This window comes from Grampus griseus (assembly GCF_964374135.1).
Source record: "Grampus griseus genome assembly, chromosome: 4".
Classification (NCBI taxonomy): Eukaryota; Metazoa; Chordata; class Mammalia; order Artiodactyla; family Delphinidae; genus Grampus; species Grampus griseus.
Genome location: NC_138997.1, coordinates 43645526 through 43660607, shown reverse-complemented (window position 1 = coordinate 43660607; position 15082 = coordinate 43645526). Strand labels below are relative to the sequence as shown.

The following is a 15082-nucleotide window of genomic DNA, read 5'->3' as shown; positions in this document are numbered from 1 at the left end:
CTTTAAGGAGACGATATTGATTTTCTTTACCCTACTTTCCTGAATTCTAGCATTTAAGGTGCCAATTCTTAGCTGGATGAGAGTTGACTAATAGCCCTTCGCTACTTGTAACTTTTCAAAAATAATTGAATTGAGCATAATCATAACCCTGGATGAGTTTCATTGTCATCCAGAAGACATTTTAAAAGGGGAACTACATGAGCTTCAGTTTTTAGGCAAGTGAGTATTTGGGAGCCAATGGTGCAGTCTACTGCAGATAAAATTAAGTATCTTGTTAAAAAAAAGTCATATCAAAATTTAAATGGGATGGTATAGCATTTTTTTTTTTTTTTTTTTGTGGTACGCGGGCCTCTCACTGCCGTGGCCTCTCCCGTTGTGGAGCACAGGCTCCGGACGCGCAGGCCCAGTGGCCCTGGCTCATGGGACCAGCCGCTCTACGGCATGCAGGAGGATCCTTCTGGACCGGGGCATGAACCTGTGTCCCCTGCATCGACAGGCGGACTCTCAACCACTGCGCCACCAGGGAAGCCCAGTATAGCATTTTAAATTAAGTATAATTGTAATCTCAGAGAGATGAAGATTGTTGAGGCTAGAAAAATGTTGACTTTTTAAATTTTAATAATGAAATCGGGCAGCGTATAAAAGTTCTTGTTTAGGAGATGATAACTGTGAAAAATATGTAAAGATTCGGGAGTTACATGCACCTTATCTTAAAAGACCTTCAGTATACATTGTTTCCTTTCTGAATCTGATTTTAAAATTTTTCATTAGAATAATTTTACTTTAATTTTCAGAAGACTTTGATTTTGAATAATGAAATTTTGTTTGTTTCTGCATTTGAAATGCAGCTCAAATAGAGCTTTTTAGCCTTTTTGGGGGACTGGATTTTGTGTTTCAAGCCCAAAGATCTCTGAAGGGAAGAAAGAAGATCGACTTTTGTTTAAAATTTATTCTACTCATTACAACATTGAAAGTGTGGAAAAGATAGAATGAGTTCAAGGTTATGATTTCTTATCTGTGAAAAGATATTTTAAGAATGTGAATGAACACGAAGAAAGCACTTTTCTTACTGTTTAATTTTTGGATAACATGAGTCAGGGCGTCTGACAAACGAGGATGGAGGAAATTGCTGCCTAGTCAGGTGCCTCAATCTTATATGAGACACTTTGAACAAATTACAACCAAATGGACCTGAGTTTTCTGAAAGTTGAGGATTGATAGGCAAAATAATTTTTTTTCCCCCTGCTTTAAAGTTCTAAGAAAAAACACCTATTTCAGAAAATATATGAGAATGCTGTTTAGACAGTAATAATAGAAGGAACAGGTGTGTATGCACCTTCTTACAGATTACACAGTAGCAGACATTCATTTATTCAGACTTGTTACAGGAAAGTTTCAAGTTAACATAAGCTTGCCTTTTTAAATTTCCAAACTTGATTTCTGTTAGAATGCTGTGAATGAATCATGTATTTACTTGCATTGTTAAAATATAATAATAGTAAACTTTCTCTTAGTAATTAAGAATTGTCATTATTAGATTATCAATTATTGTAGTACATTGTAATATTTAATAATTCTCTCGTGGCTCATTGTTGTGGCTATTTGATTTTAGTAAGTTACTCTGCCCACTATCTCTTAACCTGGTTTAGAGCCTTAGCCCCTTAACCTATCTCTCTTTTTCCACTCTTGTGATTCCTCTATCCCCCAATCAAGGAGATCTTCTAAAAGGTCAGATCAGGAAGTTTCCTTGGTTCTCAAGATAAAAATCTCAAGATAAAATCTTGATTTGTTTGTCTTGTCAGTATCATCTGACTTTACTCTCTTCTCTGCTTTCTAGACCATACCCACAGTGGTTCTCTTTTAGTTATTCAAAATCATTAAGCTCTTTCCCAAACTAGAGGCCTTTGTATATGTCACTTGCTATCACTAGTGTGTTCTCCCAGATCTCTACCAGGTTAATTCCTGATTAACCTTCAGTCTCAACATAAATAATCACTTCCTTAGGCCTTCTCTGGCACTCTCTTCTCCCCATCCTCCTTCACGAATTTAAATTTGGGTTTTTCTCATATTATCCTTATTGTACGTAATTATGATAAATATTTGTGTGATTGTTTATCTCTGCCTTTAGACTATAAATTCCATGATAATAGAGACTTTATCTTTGTTCACCACTGTTTACCCGTGCTAACCGTTTCTTCAAATCTGTGATGCCATCAGTTACAAGGTACACTCTGAATTTGGAGATGTTAAAATATGGCCAATAGCATTAGCAGAACGTCACTTATTTTAAGATGTTTTCACTTCAGAGATGTAAAATGTGAAAAAAAATGTATGTCATTAAATCAACACAATATGGTATAATAAGCATCCTTACATGAAAATTACAAAAAAAGCCAATTCTCCATTACCTGAGACCATAGACATTTCTTAATCTCTTTGTTTGTGGTAGTCTTCATTTATTAAAAATATGTCTTCTCAAAATTACTTTTTTGGTTAGCTGGGCAGGTAGTGAATCAGATGAATAAGAAGCTGCAGACAGGTTTTACAGAACCAGAAGTGTTACAGATATTCTGTGATACCTGTGAAGCTGTTGCAAGGTTGCATCAGTGTAAGACTCCAATAATTCACCGGGATCTGAAGGTATGAACTTTAGTCTACGTATGGATTAATGCCTTTTAAACTTTGGAGTTAAAAATGTTCTTGGATTGTCTTCATATAAACCAGTTTTTATTACTAGCACTGAGATTGGTCTCTCTGTCCCCAGCTACATTCCCTGAGGCCATAAAAGACTGACTATAGAATTGAAATTGTGCTTTTCATGACCCTGAGGGTTGCTAGCACTACTGTAGAGGTAGATTTTGTGCTCCCTACTTTGCTTCTGTTTTACAGAGCAGGCTTCTTTAAAAGGTTTCATATGAACAAAAATATGAACATCACTGACACAGGTTAGATGTCCCTCCACACTATTCTTCCCAGTTCAGCACTCCTCCTATTTCTTATAATTCATTTTAAGCATCAGGGTGTTTTCCAGAGATATTGGAGGTGACCGTAAATGGGTCTCTTTACTCATTTATTTATAATTTACTGTAGTTTTAGATAATTTACTATAATTTGGTGGTGATTGCCACTCAAAGGTCACTTTGTCTTACATTTTCATGGAATCTGACCTCTTGTATATGGTACCCACTTGTTAAATTGGAAAAAGTGCCCAAAGGGGATTGAACATTCCTGGTATCATATTGCTTGAGCTATCATTACACATATTGTTTAGAAGCATAGGGGTCCTCTTTGATACCTACAAACACTAAGATTACAAAAATTCCTCTTCCTGAAATGCTTTATGCCCAGATATCCCATGGCTAATCTTTCCCCCACTTCAAATCTGCTCAGATTCACTTTCTCAGTGAGTCCTGTCCTTGCACCACCTTATTTATAATTACAACCTAACCTTTCCATACTCTACTTGTTCTGCCTTTTATTATCACTTGTCACTTTCTCGGATACTATAAAATTTGCTTATGTATTATGTCTGTTGGTTATTTTCTGTCCTCTCCCACTACACTGTAAGCTTCCTGTGGGCAGGGATTTTTCTCTTTCGTACTGATGTATCCAAGCATTTAGAACAGTGCCTGGCACATAGCAGGGTCTCAATAAATATTTAATGAATGAATGAATCCCAATTCTGATTATACAATTCTGATTATACTTATTATACTTATATACTTTGTATACTTATACAAAGTATACAAAGTATACAAAGTATACTTTGTATACTTATTATACAAAATTTGTGAAAAGTGATAATAAAATGCTCTTAAGATACAAGAGAATAGAAGATGTCACTTAGAATATAGGTTGTTAACCATGAAAGCATCATCCAGGGAAACCTGTGCTGAAAGGATACAAGTCAAGGCAAGATTGAAATACTTGACTACAGACCTCTGTCCCTTAATTTTGATAACCAGTATAGTTCATTTCAGTTCTCTTGAATATGCAGCTTTTACATTTTCCCCAATAATTTGGTCTGACTTTTTTGCACTGTTATAGCTCATTAACTTCTTAAATGTAAAGGTGATGTTTTCAGCTGAGTCCTCTTGATTTTAAAACAAAAAAGACATTGAACTGCATAATTTTATATAGACCATATTTCATATACTTAGTTCTTTTTACATGTGTAAATTTATGCAATCCTGTTTGTTTTAAGTAAGTTTCTTTTTTTAAGTAGATTTCTTATATAAATATTTTGTACAAATATTGAATACTTTTAAAAGTAGAGTAAAATGAAATATAGAAGAAAAATTGTAAAGAAACTGTAATGTGAGTATTTTGGTAGAGTGGAGAGAAATTAAATTACTCATTTAAAACTGTATCATAAAAATAAAAACTATTGTGTAAAAATGTTAATAATAGTATCATTTATTGTGTGCTTACCTTATTTCAGTCACTATTCTAAGCCCTTTACATGTTTTAATTCTTTCAGTTTTTACAACAGTCCCCTGTAATAGATATTATTATTTTCCCCATTTTATAGATAAGGAGACTAAAGCACAAGAGTGGTTAAGCAAGTTGTCCAAGGGTACATATGCTAATAAGTAGCAGAGCTGGGCTGTGAACCCACATTCTCCTGTTTTAGAAACTGTGCGCATAATTTCATTTAAGTTACTACAACTCTGATCTCTAAGTTAAGGCATAAAGTAAAATCTGTGTTTTTCAGTGTAGTATTTTAGATAAAAATGGAATTAGGAGTCAATCAAAGGTAGAATTGTAATGTTTTTTGTTACCTTTCTATAGGTAAGCTAAGTGTCAGAAAAGGAGAAAAATGGAGGCATAGTATAGACTCTGACTGCTACTAGTTCTTCTCTTCCATAGAAGCAGTTTTTGAGAGGACTTAGGGTTCCTTGGCCCTTAGCAGAAATCATCCTGGGATGGGAGAAGCACTTTTCTGTTCTTAGTGAGAGAAGCAGTAGATAAAGTAAAGTATATTTTTGTTCTGAATCATTTGTCCTTGCTCACAATTTGAGGTATCCTCTCTCTCTCTCTCTCTCTCTTTCTTTCACTCTCTGTCTCTCTCTGTCTCTGTCTCTCTGTCTCTGTCTCTCTCTATATATTATATATCAGTGTTTAACTGTGTAAAAACATTGTTATAAAAATATAATTTTCACCTTGAAAATACTGTTAATTGCTTTTCTTTTCTGAAGGTGGAAAATATTTTGTTGAATGATGGTGGAAACTATGTACTTTGTGACTTTGGCAGTGCCACAAATAAATTTCTTAATCCTCAGAAAGATGGAGTTAATATAGTAGAAGAAGAAATTAAAAAGTAAGTGTTATCTTTATTGTGTTTTGTCTCATGGGAATTTTAGTTAACTTGAGTCTGTGACCAGCTCTGCTAATATAAATTTTAGGTATTCCATTAATAGATTTCTTTAAGATATTTCTGAGCCATAGACATTGATTAGTTTATGTCTCATCTAGTTCAATAGGAAATACATTTTATGATGGAAACAAAAGTTTCATTTGCATTGTAAACAAATTTATCAAGAAGTTTGTTAAATAAGCTATAGTAATTAGTGGAATCATTAAAGGGGGTTTGAAGTTATTGCTGAATTCAGTTAAACATCTTTGTTTTTATTGATACTGAGGATTTGTGCTTGTTAGGAAAAAATTAAATTATTTGAAAACATTAAACTTTTACTTCATATTTAATGTTAAGAAGATTGACCTAGTAATGCATTGAAAACTATGTGGAAAACTTGTTACTTTATAATATTGTATTGGAAAACTTTCTGGTAGAAATGTAACTCGTATCTGCCTTACGTTTTCTTAATCTTGTACTTTCCATGGTTGCTAGAGTACTATTAGAAGGACCTTTCCCTGACTTCTGTTTTCTAGTTTTAGAAAATAGTACTGCTTGTAAATCTTAGGTTATCTTAATAAAATGATACAGAATGCAGAAAGATCTGTCAGAATAGAAATTTCTAAGTAGCTGCCTTTTCTAAGTTGCTTTTCTTCACTTCCTTACAAATTCTCAGTTGTTTAAGGCTGCCTAGGAGCTTTCGTTTGAACTGCAACATATATTTTGAGATAGCTCAAGTAGAGCTGATCTTACTCTGGACCATTTGTATAAAACTATGGTTTTCTAGACTTACATATTTCTACTCAGGAAACAGCCTATGATGATTATGTTAGATTCCATAAAAACAAACTCCTTAGTAAACATATAAATGTCCTGAAGAAACAGAACAATGAATTATTGAATTAGCTTCTTGTGGATATATGCATATACATATAATTTTAAAAGATTGGGTTGTGATGTATAATGACAGCTGCAGAATTCTGCTCAAGCATCTTTGACTTGCTGGAAGTTTCATTTCTTGCTGTTAAGATCTGAAGTATAGTTAAGGTTCAGCAGAATTGTACACTAGTGATGAATGTAATAAGCTCATGGGTTCTTGTGCTTTGTGGCTCAGTTGAGTTAATGATCTAACCATTTATTCAGTTAACAGGTAATTATTCAGGGCCTACAATGTAGTGGACACTGTTGTTGGTATACAGTATAGCAGTGAACAAAAAAAAAAAAAGTCCCGTCCTCATGTAGTTTATATTCTGGTTTCTTAGATCACTCCTCTGTAGTAGTATCATCAGAATGTATCACCCAGTCAGGGTAATTTGGAAAAAGTAACATGGTAGAATATTGAGCTTTAAGATAATTCATGTAAAATAAAACATAAAAACACTGAAAATGAATCTTAAATTATGCCATACTATAGGAATTCCTTTGATATTCTAATAATTTCTGCACTACTTTATTCTGTTCATTGAGCACTACTTTATTCTGTTCATAATGGATTTGGAGTTTTTATACTGGTAAATATTTATTCACAGTATCTTAATTCCAGATTGCTTATGCTGACAGTTTTAGAACTGTACTTAATTAGTATAAGTAATGATAGTTAATTATGGCAACGAGATTACTCTTAAAACAACAATTATAAAAACAAACGTAAAGGAGATTTACTACCATGTGCAAGGAATTATGTTAGAGTCCATAAAAACAAGCTGCTTAATAAACATAGAAATTAATTTTTTGAGAGGGTGGAAGCTTTACTTTTAAATTAATAGACTAAAATATTTTGATAAGGATATTTTCATAGTCAAATTGTATTATTTCCTATAAGAAATTCAAGGAAAACTATTTCCCATACATCACCTTTATTTAAAATTTTTCTATTAAAAATTGTTTTTATCATTATAGATGCAATTGCACTTGTTGAATAAAAATGTGTATAGATGCTTTGTATTGTTTAATCCTTGATGGACTTTTAATGAGCTTTTAAAATAGTATTATTTCTTGATAATGTTATCGAACCTAAAAGTTTTTCGTAGTATTTTATGTAGAAACAATGTAGTATCTGTCTTTTTTTTTATATCTCCACTCCATTTTACTTATTTACTGCCAGGTATACAACTCTGTCATACAGAGCCCCTGAAATGATCAACCTTTATGGAGGGAAACCTATCACCACCAAGGCTGATATCTGGGTAAGGCCAAGAAAGGCTGACATTTTCACTAACCAAATTAACAAAATCTGATTATTTTCCCCCTGTCCTCCGCAAGGTATTTCCTAATAAGTAGCAGAGAGTGGTGGACAGTAAAGCTTCTTCTTCAGAAGAAAAATATTAGCACATATTACCTTCTTGATCCTGAGATGGAAAGCTTAGGGATAAAAAGGCAAATAAAGGATTTCCATATAATGTAACTTTTTATCACAGTATTTTTTAGAATTTAAATTATATGTGATTGTTAACAATTTTTTTTGATTTGAGTGCAATTTTGGTTGATCACAGTATGGAAAAGCTAGACCTAATTCTTACGTAATATTGTTGATAATTTTCTGGAGTATTTTAGGATCTTTTTAGTGGAAACTAACGAGTAAAACTTTTTAAAAATTATAAACATACCATTGACTAACCTGTATATATTTAGGTTCTTTATCATTTAGCATCTATATCTGGATTGAATTATTGAGATATATCATGTTTCTATAGAGTTGAACTTTACGTTAGAGTGCCCGCACTTCTTTAGAACTTATTTCAGAAGTAAAATATGTTTGGGCTATATTTAATAAACTAGCAGGAAATTCTATTTTAGATGTGAACTCATTTAAATTTATCACGTATTTAGCCACATCTACCACTAGTGGCTATGTTAGGGATGGAGGAAAAATACTCCTTTGGAAGTAGTTCTAGAATTTCCAAGAAAAGTCATATTTATTTTGTTTTAAAACGTAATGTTTAGAAAGTAGTCGAGTGTAACGTGTGAACCCAAATGAATATCTTCTTGGTGCCCCTCTCCTGGCCTTCTCTTATAGGGGTTGGGATACCAGATATTCTTGCAAGATAATAATAAAAAAAAGAGTATCTATGATTGGTTTTCCTTTGTCTACATAATATACACTCTTTGACCGGTGGTTCTTAAATCTCGTGGTAGTTGACTTTTTAACCATATACATAATTTAATCAAACCATGAATAGGTTTGATTTAGGTAATTTGATACTGCTTACAGATCACCAGCTTGTGTGACTCAAATTCCGTTGCTCTTCTCAGCGTTAACATTTGACTCATTAAATGGTTTATAGTAAATGGCTTGCAGTATAATGTAGAAAGCAAATTCAGCTGGATCTTAATTTATAAAATGAAAGTATTAATTAGAGGAGGTGATTGTGGAAGTCTTTCCTGGCCTAATTTTGTGACTGATGTTGAAATCCACATTACCTAAAAGCGTATTTCAACAGCAGAGGAAACAACAGACATTATAGCTTGACTGCTGTTTTGAAATCATCAAGGGTTGATTAAAAAAAAAAAAAGTCTCTAAGAACTTGATTGCAGCCCAATATCTTAACAAAAAGGAGGGAATCTTTTTTTGTTGTTTTCATTTTTCACCAGGCTTCGAATGCATGCCAGGCAGCATACTAAATTGTCAGTGATAAGTTTAAAATTTATACCATTTACAGGTTAGTATATGGGACAGTATTTCTATAATAGATAACTTGGTATAGCTGTGGGATGACAAATAGATACTCAAAGATAAAAAAGAAGCCAGAAAAGTAATCAGAAAACAGAATCTGTGTTTATATGCTTGACAGAGTTTTAATTTCCGTGATGCCATTTTAATGCTTGTCTTAGCTCAGATGAAATGCTACACGTCTTAGGTGTGAATTCAAGAATATCCAGAAAAAAAATATTGCTGATTCAGAGGGTTATGATATTGAGGTTAAAGTATTCATTTAGCATATATATTTTGGGAAAAAAATTTTTGTTTTGAAGTTTTCATTGTAGGTTATTTTTATCCTGAGAACTAGGATGCTGATTTTATTGACCAGTAGGAAATTCAGTGACAGATGCTTCATGTTACCTTTTAACGAGGAAAATTAAAGACGGTGATACTCAGCCTTCAAAATAAGGTCATTCGTTCCCTCCTGTTTCTTCAACAGTTCTCATTGTATCAAATGGATAAAGAGGGAAATGCCTTTGGTGTGAAAAAAAATTAGGATACCTCACTGTGCTCACACTCTGTAAAGCAAGAGTATTTTAGATTTATGTTTTTTAAGTACACTGGCGTTGCTATCTAAAATTGTTATCTGGGAACTCCCACAACAAAAGATACGTTATTAAAGGTTTGATTGACAAGATAAAACTGGCTAAAATGCAGATCTTGTTGGCCTAACTATCATTTGGGCAGAAGAAATGTGTAATTTAATGCAGATATTACACAATTAATAATATACTTTTTAGTGCTTTTAAGGAACACTCACGCTCAATCTGTTGCATAAAAGCTGAAAATATCTTCCTTACAGAAAAAAAGCATTGTAAATTTTTTTAAAGCCACATTGAACTGGTTATTTCTATTCAGAATCTTAATACTTTTGTTAGTCATATGGTAAATAATCTAGTAATGTTTTTGTACTAATATATTGAAATTTCTAGAGTATTTAAACTTTTTTCATTGGAAGACTGTCATAGTATTGAAAATAATGTGTTGTAAGTTAATATTGTTGAACTCAGAAAGGTATTTCTGTATACTGTGATCTTCATAGTAGTTATAAAGCTAGTGTATTTGTTAATTGGGTTTGCTAAGTTGCTGCGTGGAGAAAATCCAACGAAGGAAAGCTGATTTGCTAATTTTTAGATAGGCCAAATTTCAGTTATTGCTGATGTAATTGTATAGTTACTACTGGGTAATTTTATACAATCAATTTAGAATTAGAATCACCCCTTACACTCATAAGGCTCATAGGTGACACTTCCTGTGACAGCATAATGATTTCTTGAGCAGAAAATCACATTTTATTACTGTGTCTCAGGTGTGAGCTGTTGGCAGTTTAGCTAAAAATTTCCTGTGCTACTTTTCCAGATGCAATTTGTGTTTTAGGGTGTTTTGTCTTCATTGTCAGCAAGTAGATTTATTGGTGCTATGATGTCTGTGAATCCATGCAAGTGAAGCAGACAGAGCCCTTCCTTTTTGAATTTTATATAGATTACCCAGGTGCAAATATGACTAGCGTAATATAGAATTAAAGTTGTAGGATTATATATAGAAGTAGAGAACGAATTTTTATATTATGTGCTCAGTGAATAATATATTATGAAATAATGACGTGCTCAGTGAAATCAGTGAAAATCAGGGAATAATCAGTATTGATGGTTGTATGCTAAGTTTAACTGTGCTGGTTAACTCGTACTTGGAATTTTAAAACAGATATTATAGTGAATTTTTAAAGAATTCTGCTCGGAGGAGCCTTGTGCTTACATCGTTGGTTGTTATATGCTAGTTATGTACTAAATATATATTTTCCTTGTGAAAGAAATAAAAGTGTAATTTTTCTCCCGAAGGGAACCAGCCACTTATAATTTTAGTTATATCATTCATGATCTAGAGTTCCATGATAACATTAATTCAGCCAGCTAGCCACAGATGTGATAGAAAAATATGGTAATGATGCAGTTAAATGCCTTTTTAAAAATTAAGTGCATTAATTTGTTTAAGTTGTAATTTGTGAAAAGATTGATCCAGTATAGAAACATTAGGCTTTTATTTTTTTTAATAACATATTTAGTTCTTGGTTTGTGGCTACTTTTTTTTTGTCTTGTGGTTAAGTTGATACTTGAGCTCTGATGATATTCATGCTTCTTTGTTTTACAGGCCCTGGGATGTTTGCTGTATAAACTTTGTTTCTTCACTCTTCCTTTTGGTGAGAGTCAGGTTGCTATCTGTGATGGCAGCTTCACCATCCCAGACAATTCCCGTTACTCCCATAACATACATTGTTTAATAAGTAAGTACTTGGAAAATTTATTAAAAAAATTATAAGATAACCGTACTTAGGGCCTGCTGTTTCCATTCCTTTACCTAAACCTAGTCTTTTAATTTCATGTATTATAATTTTATGAAACTATAGTCAAGAAATACATTGAAAAAGATGTTTATAAGACTTCTATAGGAATGAAAGCAGATTAATTAATGATTAGTACATGGATATTTTTAAGCTCTAGGTAAGGTTTTATAAAACATAGAGATTATATAATTAAGGAAACTGGAATTTCTGGAAAAACTTACAGCGTAACATTTAATTATTCAGTCTGAACTTTTGAAATCCAAATATCCAGACCTGTTGCTTCTTTAGATCACAGTATTGCCAATCTTAGATAGTAGTTTATTTGGCCACTCTTTTTAATATTCCTTATTGATTATAAAATTAGAAAGCAACCTAAGTGTATGTCAGAAGGAGAAATCCTGTGGGCCTTTGATTCCAAAAGAATACCTCAGTTTTCATTACAGCCTCTTTTAAGAATTTTTTCTTCCTTTTTGACAGGTACTGTAATTTAATATTTTATATACGCACATGGTACAATTTTCTGAAAAAGATGATTTGGGGGAGGAGGAGGATCATCAGATATAAAATATGTTAGGAAGTTGCAGTATTTAAACAGCACTGCCCTGCACTGTTTCAATTAAAGTGTTTCTAGCATTTCTACTCTGTTTTTTTCCATTTTAAACATCCTCTGTCATAGCCTCCAGCCACTGAGATCAGTGCAGTAGAAAAGAGGGTCAATGTAAATATATTTGAGGTTTTGTATAATAAAGATAGCAGTTCAACTCAGTGGGGAAAAACAGATGGAAATACAAAACTTTATTATCCACTTGTGGATGAAAAATCAGACTGGATCTCTACTTCAAACATTATGCTAAAATTTCAGATAAATCAAAGACCTAAATGCAAAAAATAAAACATAAATGTACTTGAAGAAAATAGGTCTGAATTTATTTATAACACTAGAGTAGATAATGTGTAAACTAGGCTTTTAATCTCAGGAAATAGAAAAGATGAATCCATTGACATATAAATTTAAACCATTAAAAATTCCCCCAAACCATGAACCCAAGCATAAAGTCAAATGGTAAACTGGAAAAAAAATTTATTACACACTTGACAATTGGCTAACTTTTGTAATTTATGTTACACATTTGACAATTGGCTAACTCATGTAACTCAAAAAGAAAAGGGCAAACACTCCAGAAGAAAAATAATCAAAAGAAAATGGAGGATAGGGAGGGTGGGAGGGAGGGAGACACAAGAGGGAAGAGACATGGGAACATATGTATATGTATAACTGATTCACTTTGTTATAAAGCAGAAACTAACACAACATTGTAAAGCAATTATACTCCAATAAAGATGTAAAAAAAAAAAAAGAACCTTACATTCTAGAGCAAGGGTCAGCAAACTTTTTCTGTAAAAGGCCAGACAGTCAGTAAATAGCTAAGCTTTGCAGACCATAGAGTCTCTGTTACAATGACTCAACTCTGCTGTTTTACTGAAAGCAGTCACAGACAATATGTAAATGAATGAGTGTGGTCATGTTCCAATGAAACTTTAATTACAAGAACAGGCAGCAGGAAGAGTGTAGGGTCTAATAGGCCATCAAAAGGACCATGGCTTTAATTATGAGATGAGGGGGCCACTGAGCTCTTTGGGTAGAAGAGTAACATTATTTTTGTGAAAAAGCATCATTGTGAAAAAGCATCATTATTAAAAAGGATCATTTCAGCTACTATGTGAAGAGTAGTCAGTAGAGGGGTAAGGAGGCAAGAAGATGGGAAAGGTATAAGCTCAGCGAGACGTTCAGAAGTTACTCCAAGAAAACAAGAGTGAGATGAATTTGTCTTGCACCAGGATAGTAGCAGTGATGGGGGCAAGATGTCGTCTAATTCTGATTATATTTACAAGATATAGTCATCATGATTTGCTAGTGGATTGGATGGGAGGGTGAAAGAGGAAGAGAGGCAAGGATGACTCCAAGGTTTTATGACCTGAGTGAGGAGAAGAATGGAGGTGCCTTTACCGTGATTGGGAAATACATGTGGGACGAGCCAGTTTTGGAAGGAAAATCAGTTTAGTTTTGGACATATTAAGCTCAAGGTGACCATTATATACTAAAGTGGAGATATTAAACAGGCTATCAGTTATATGACTCTGGAGTTCAGGAAAGAAGTTGTGGTTGATATAAATTTAGGTCTTAAGTTAGATAGTATTTAAAACCATGAGACAGGAAGAGGTCACCTTAAGTGCACGTATATAAACAAAAGAAGTTTATAATACAAACCCTGAGTTACTCCAATATTTGGAGGAACCAACAAAGGACACTCAGAAGTAGCAGAAAGAGAGGAAGAAAACCTAAAGAGAGTGGTATCCCCAAAACTAAGTGAAACCAGGCTTTAAGAACAACTGCTTCAAATACTAACAATAGGTCAAGTAAAACGAGGACTGAAAGCTGACCACTGGATCAACAACAGAGAAGTCATCAGTGACTCTTAACAAGAACTGTTTCAATGAAGTGCTGGGGACCAAAGTCTAAGTGGAATGAGTTCAAAAGAGAATATAAATTTCAGAGTCGAGTCATTAAGTATGCACGACTCTTTCCTATAGGAGGATGTGGTGCCAAAGGAGTTTGTTTGTTTAGATGGGAGATTTTATAGCATGTTTGTTTGCTGATAGGAACATACTGTATTCCAAAATGACTAACTATATAGTTACACTATGGATTAAAATCACAGCCCTGAACTATCACACAATGTTATCCTGAGAAAGATAAAAAAAAAAAAAAAAAAGAAAGAAAAGAAAACGGAGCCTAAAAGGATATCTAGCTTTACTTTGCAAACTTATTTAAAGCATGATCTTTTTGTTTCTTTAATGTGGATTTGCTCATACATGTTGGAAATCAGAGAATTATGTCAGTTGAACACAAAAATTACATTGCTTCACGTGGAATGCTTTTCCTAGGCGAGGGGAGGCAGGGCAGCGGTGGGGGAGCTGGCGTGATAACTTGTAGGGGAAGGAAGTCGCCCTGAGCTTGGCTGCTGCACTGCCAGCTTGTAGACTTTCCACTACAACTGGAGAACATTAATAAGAATGCTTGTACCTGAGGTTTTCTTCCCAGAGAGGTCTACCTCTCAGCTTTTGTGTGACTCTCTACCAATGGATGGCCTCCTGACTAGCACACTCGCTGGCTCGGAACTGCACTTTTATCTTATTGGTTGAGAACCTCCTAGTCTTATTTTGATGTGTTTTTATGTCCTCGTGGCAGCCTTCAGCCAAATTAAGCTACCTGCCTGGTCAGCCCAAGTTACCTTCCCAGATACCAGTTAATGTTTTTGTCAGTGTTCTGGTGACAGAGCTGTATAGTTTTTTTTTTTTCAGTGGTTTGTCCCAGCTCTCTTTTCCTCATTAGCCCTGTTATTTTTAGCCTGCCATTTTGCAGAATGTGAATTTTTTTTAGAGCGCAAACATACTTTAGAGTATATTTGAATAAACTTCATACCCATAAGCTGCTCTGTCTTATCCAGTTGCTTTCTTCCTTCATTGTCCAAAAATTAGGGCATCAAAAGCATGGAAAAAACTCATTAATTGGAATGCTCAAAAAATAGATTGAGGAATTTACTTTGGCAGTTGAGTGTTCTGGCTAATTGAAGTTTAACCTTTTGTTGAAGCCCTTGTTGTAAATCATTGTATCTGTGGCACT

General features: G+C 33.6%; 1 protein-coding gene across 2 annotated transcripts in view; it reads left to right on the top strand.

Moving 5' to 3' along the window:
• BMP2K (BMP2 inducible kinase) overlaps positions 1-15082 on the top strand; it is a gene marked incomplete at its 5' end in the record, with an annotated part of 125839 nt that overhangs the window by 61013 nt on the left and 49744 nt on the right. For both annotated transcript variants that reach the window (XM_082653640.1, XM_082653641.1), the window contains 4 exons: positions 2498-2640; positions 5199-5320; positions 7461-7542; positions 11205-11337. In XM_082653640.1, the coding sequence (XP_082509766.1) occupies positions 2498-2640; positions 5199-5320; positions 7461-7542; positions 11205-11337 (480 nt within the window). The remainder of the gene's footprint in view (positions 1-2497; positions 2641-5198; positions 5321-7460; positions 7543-11204; positions 11338-15082) is intronic.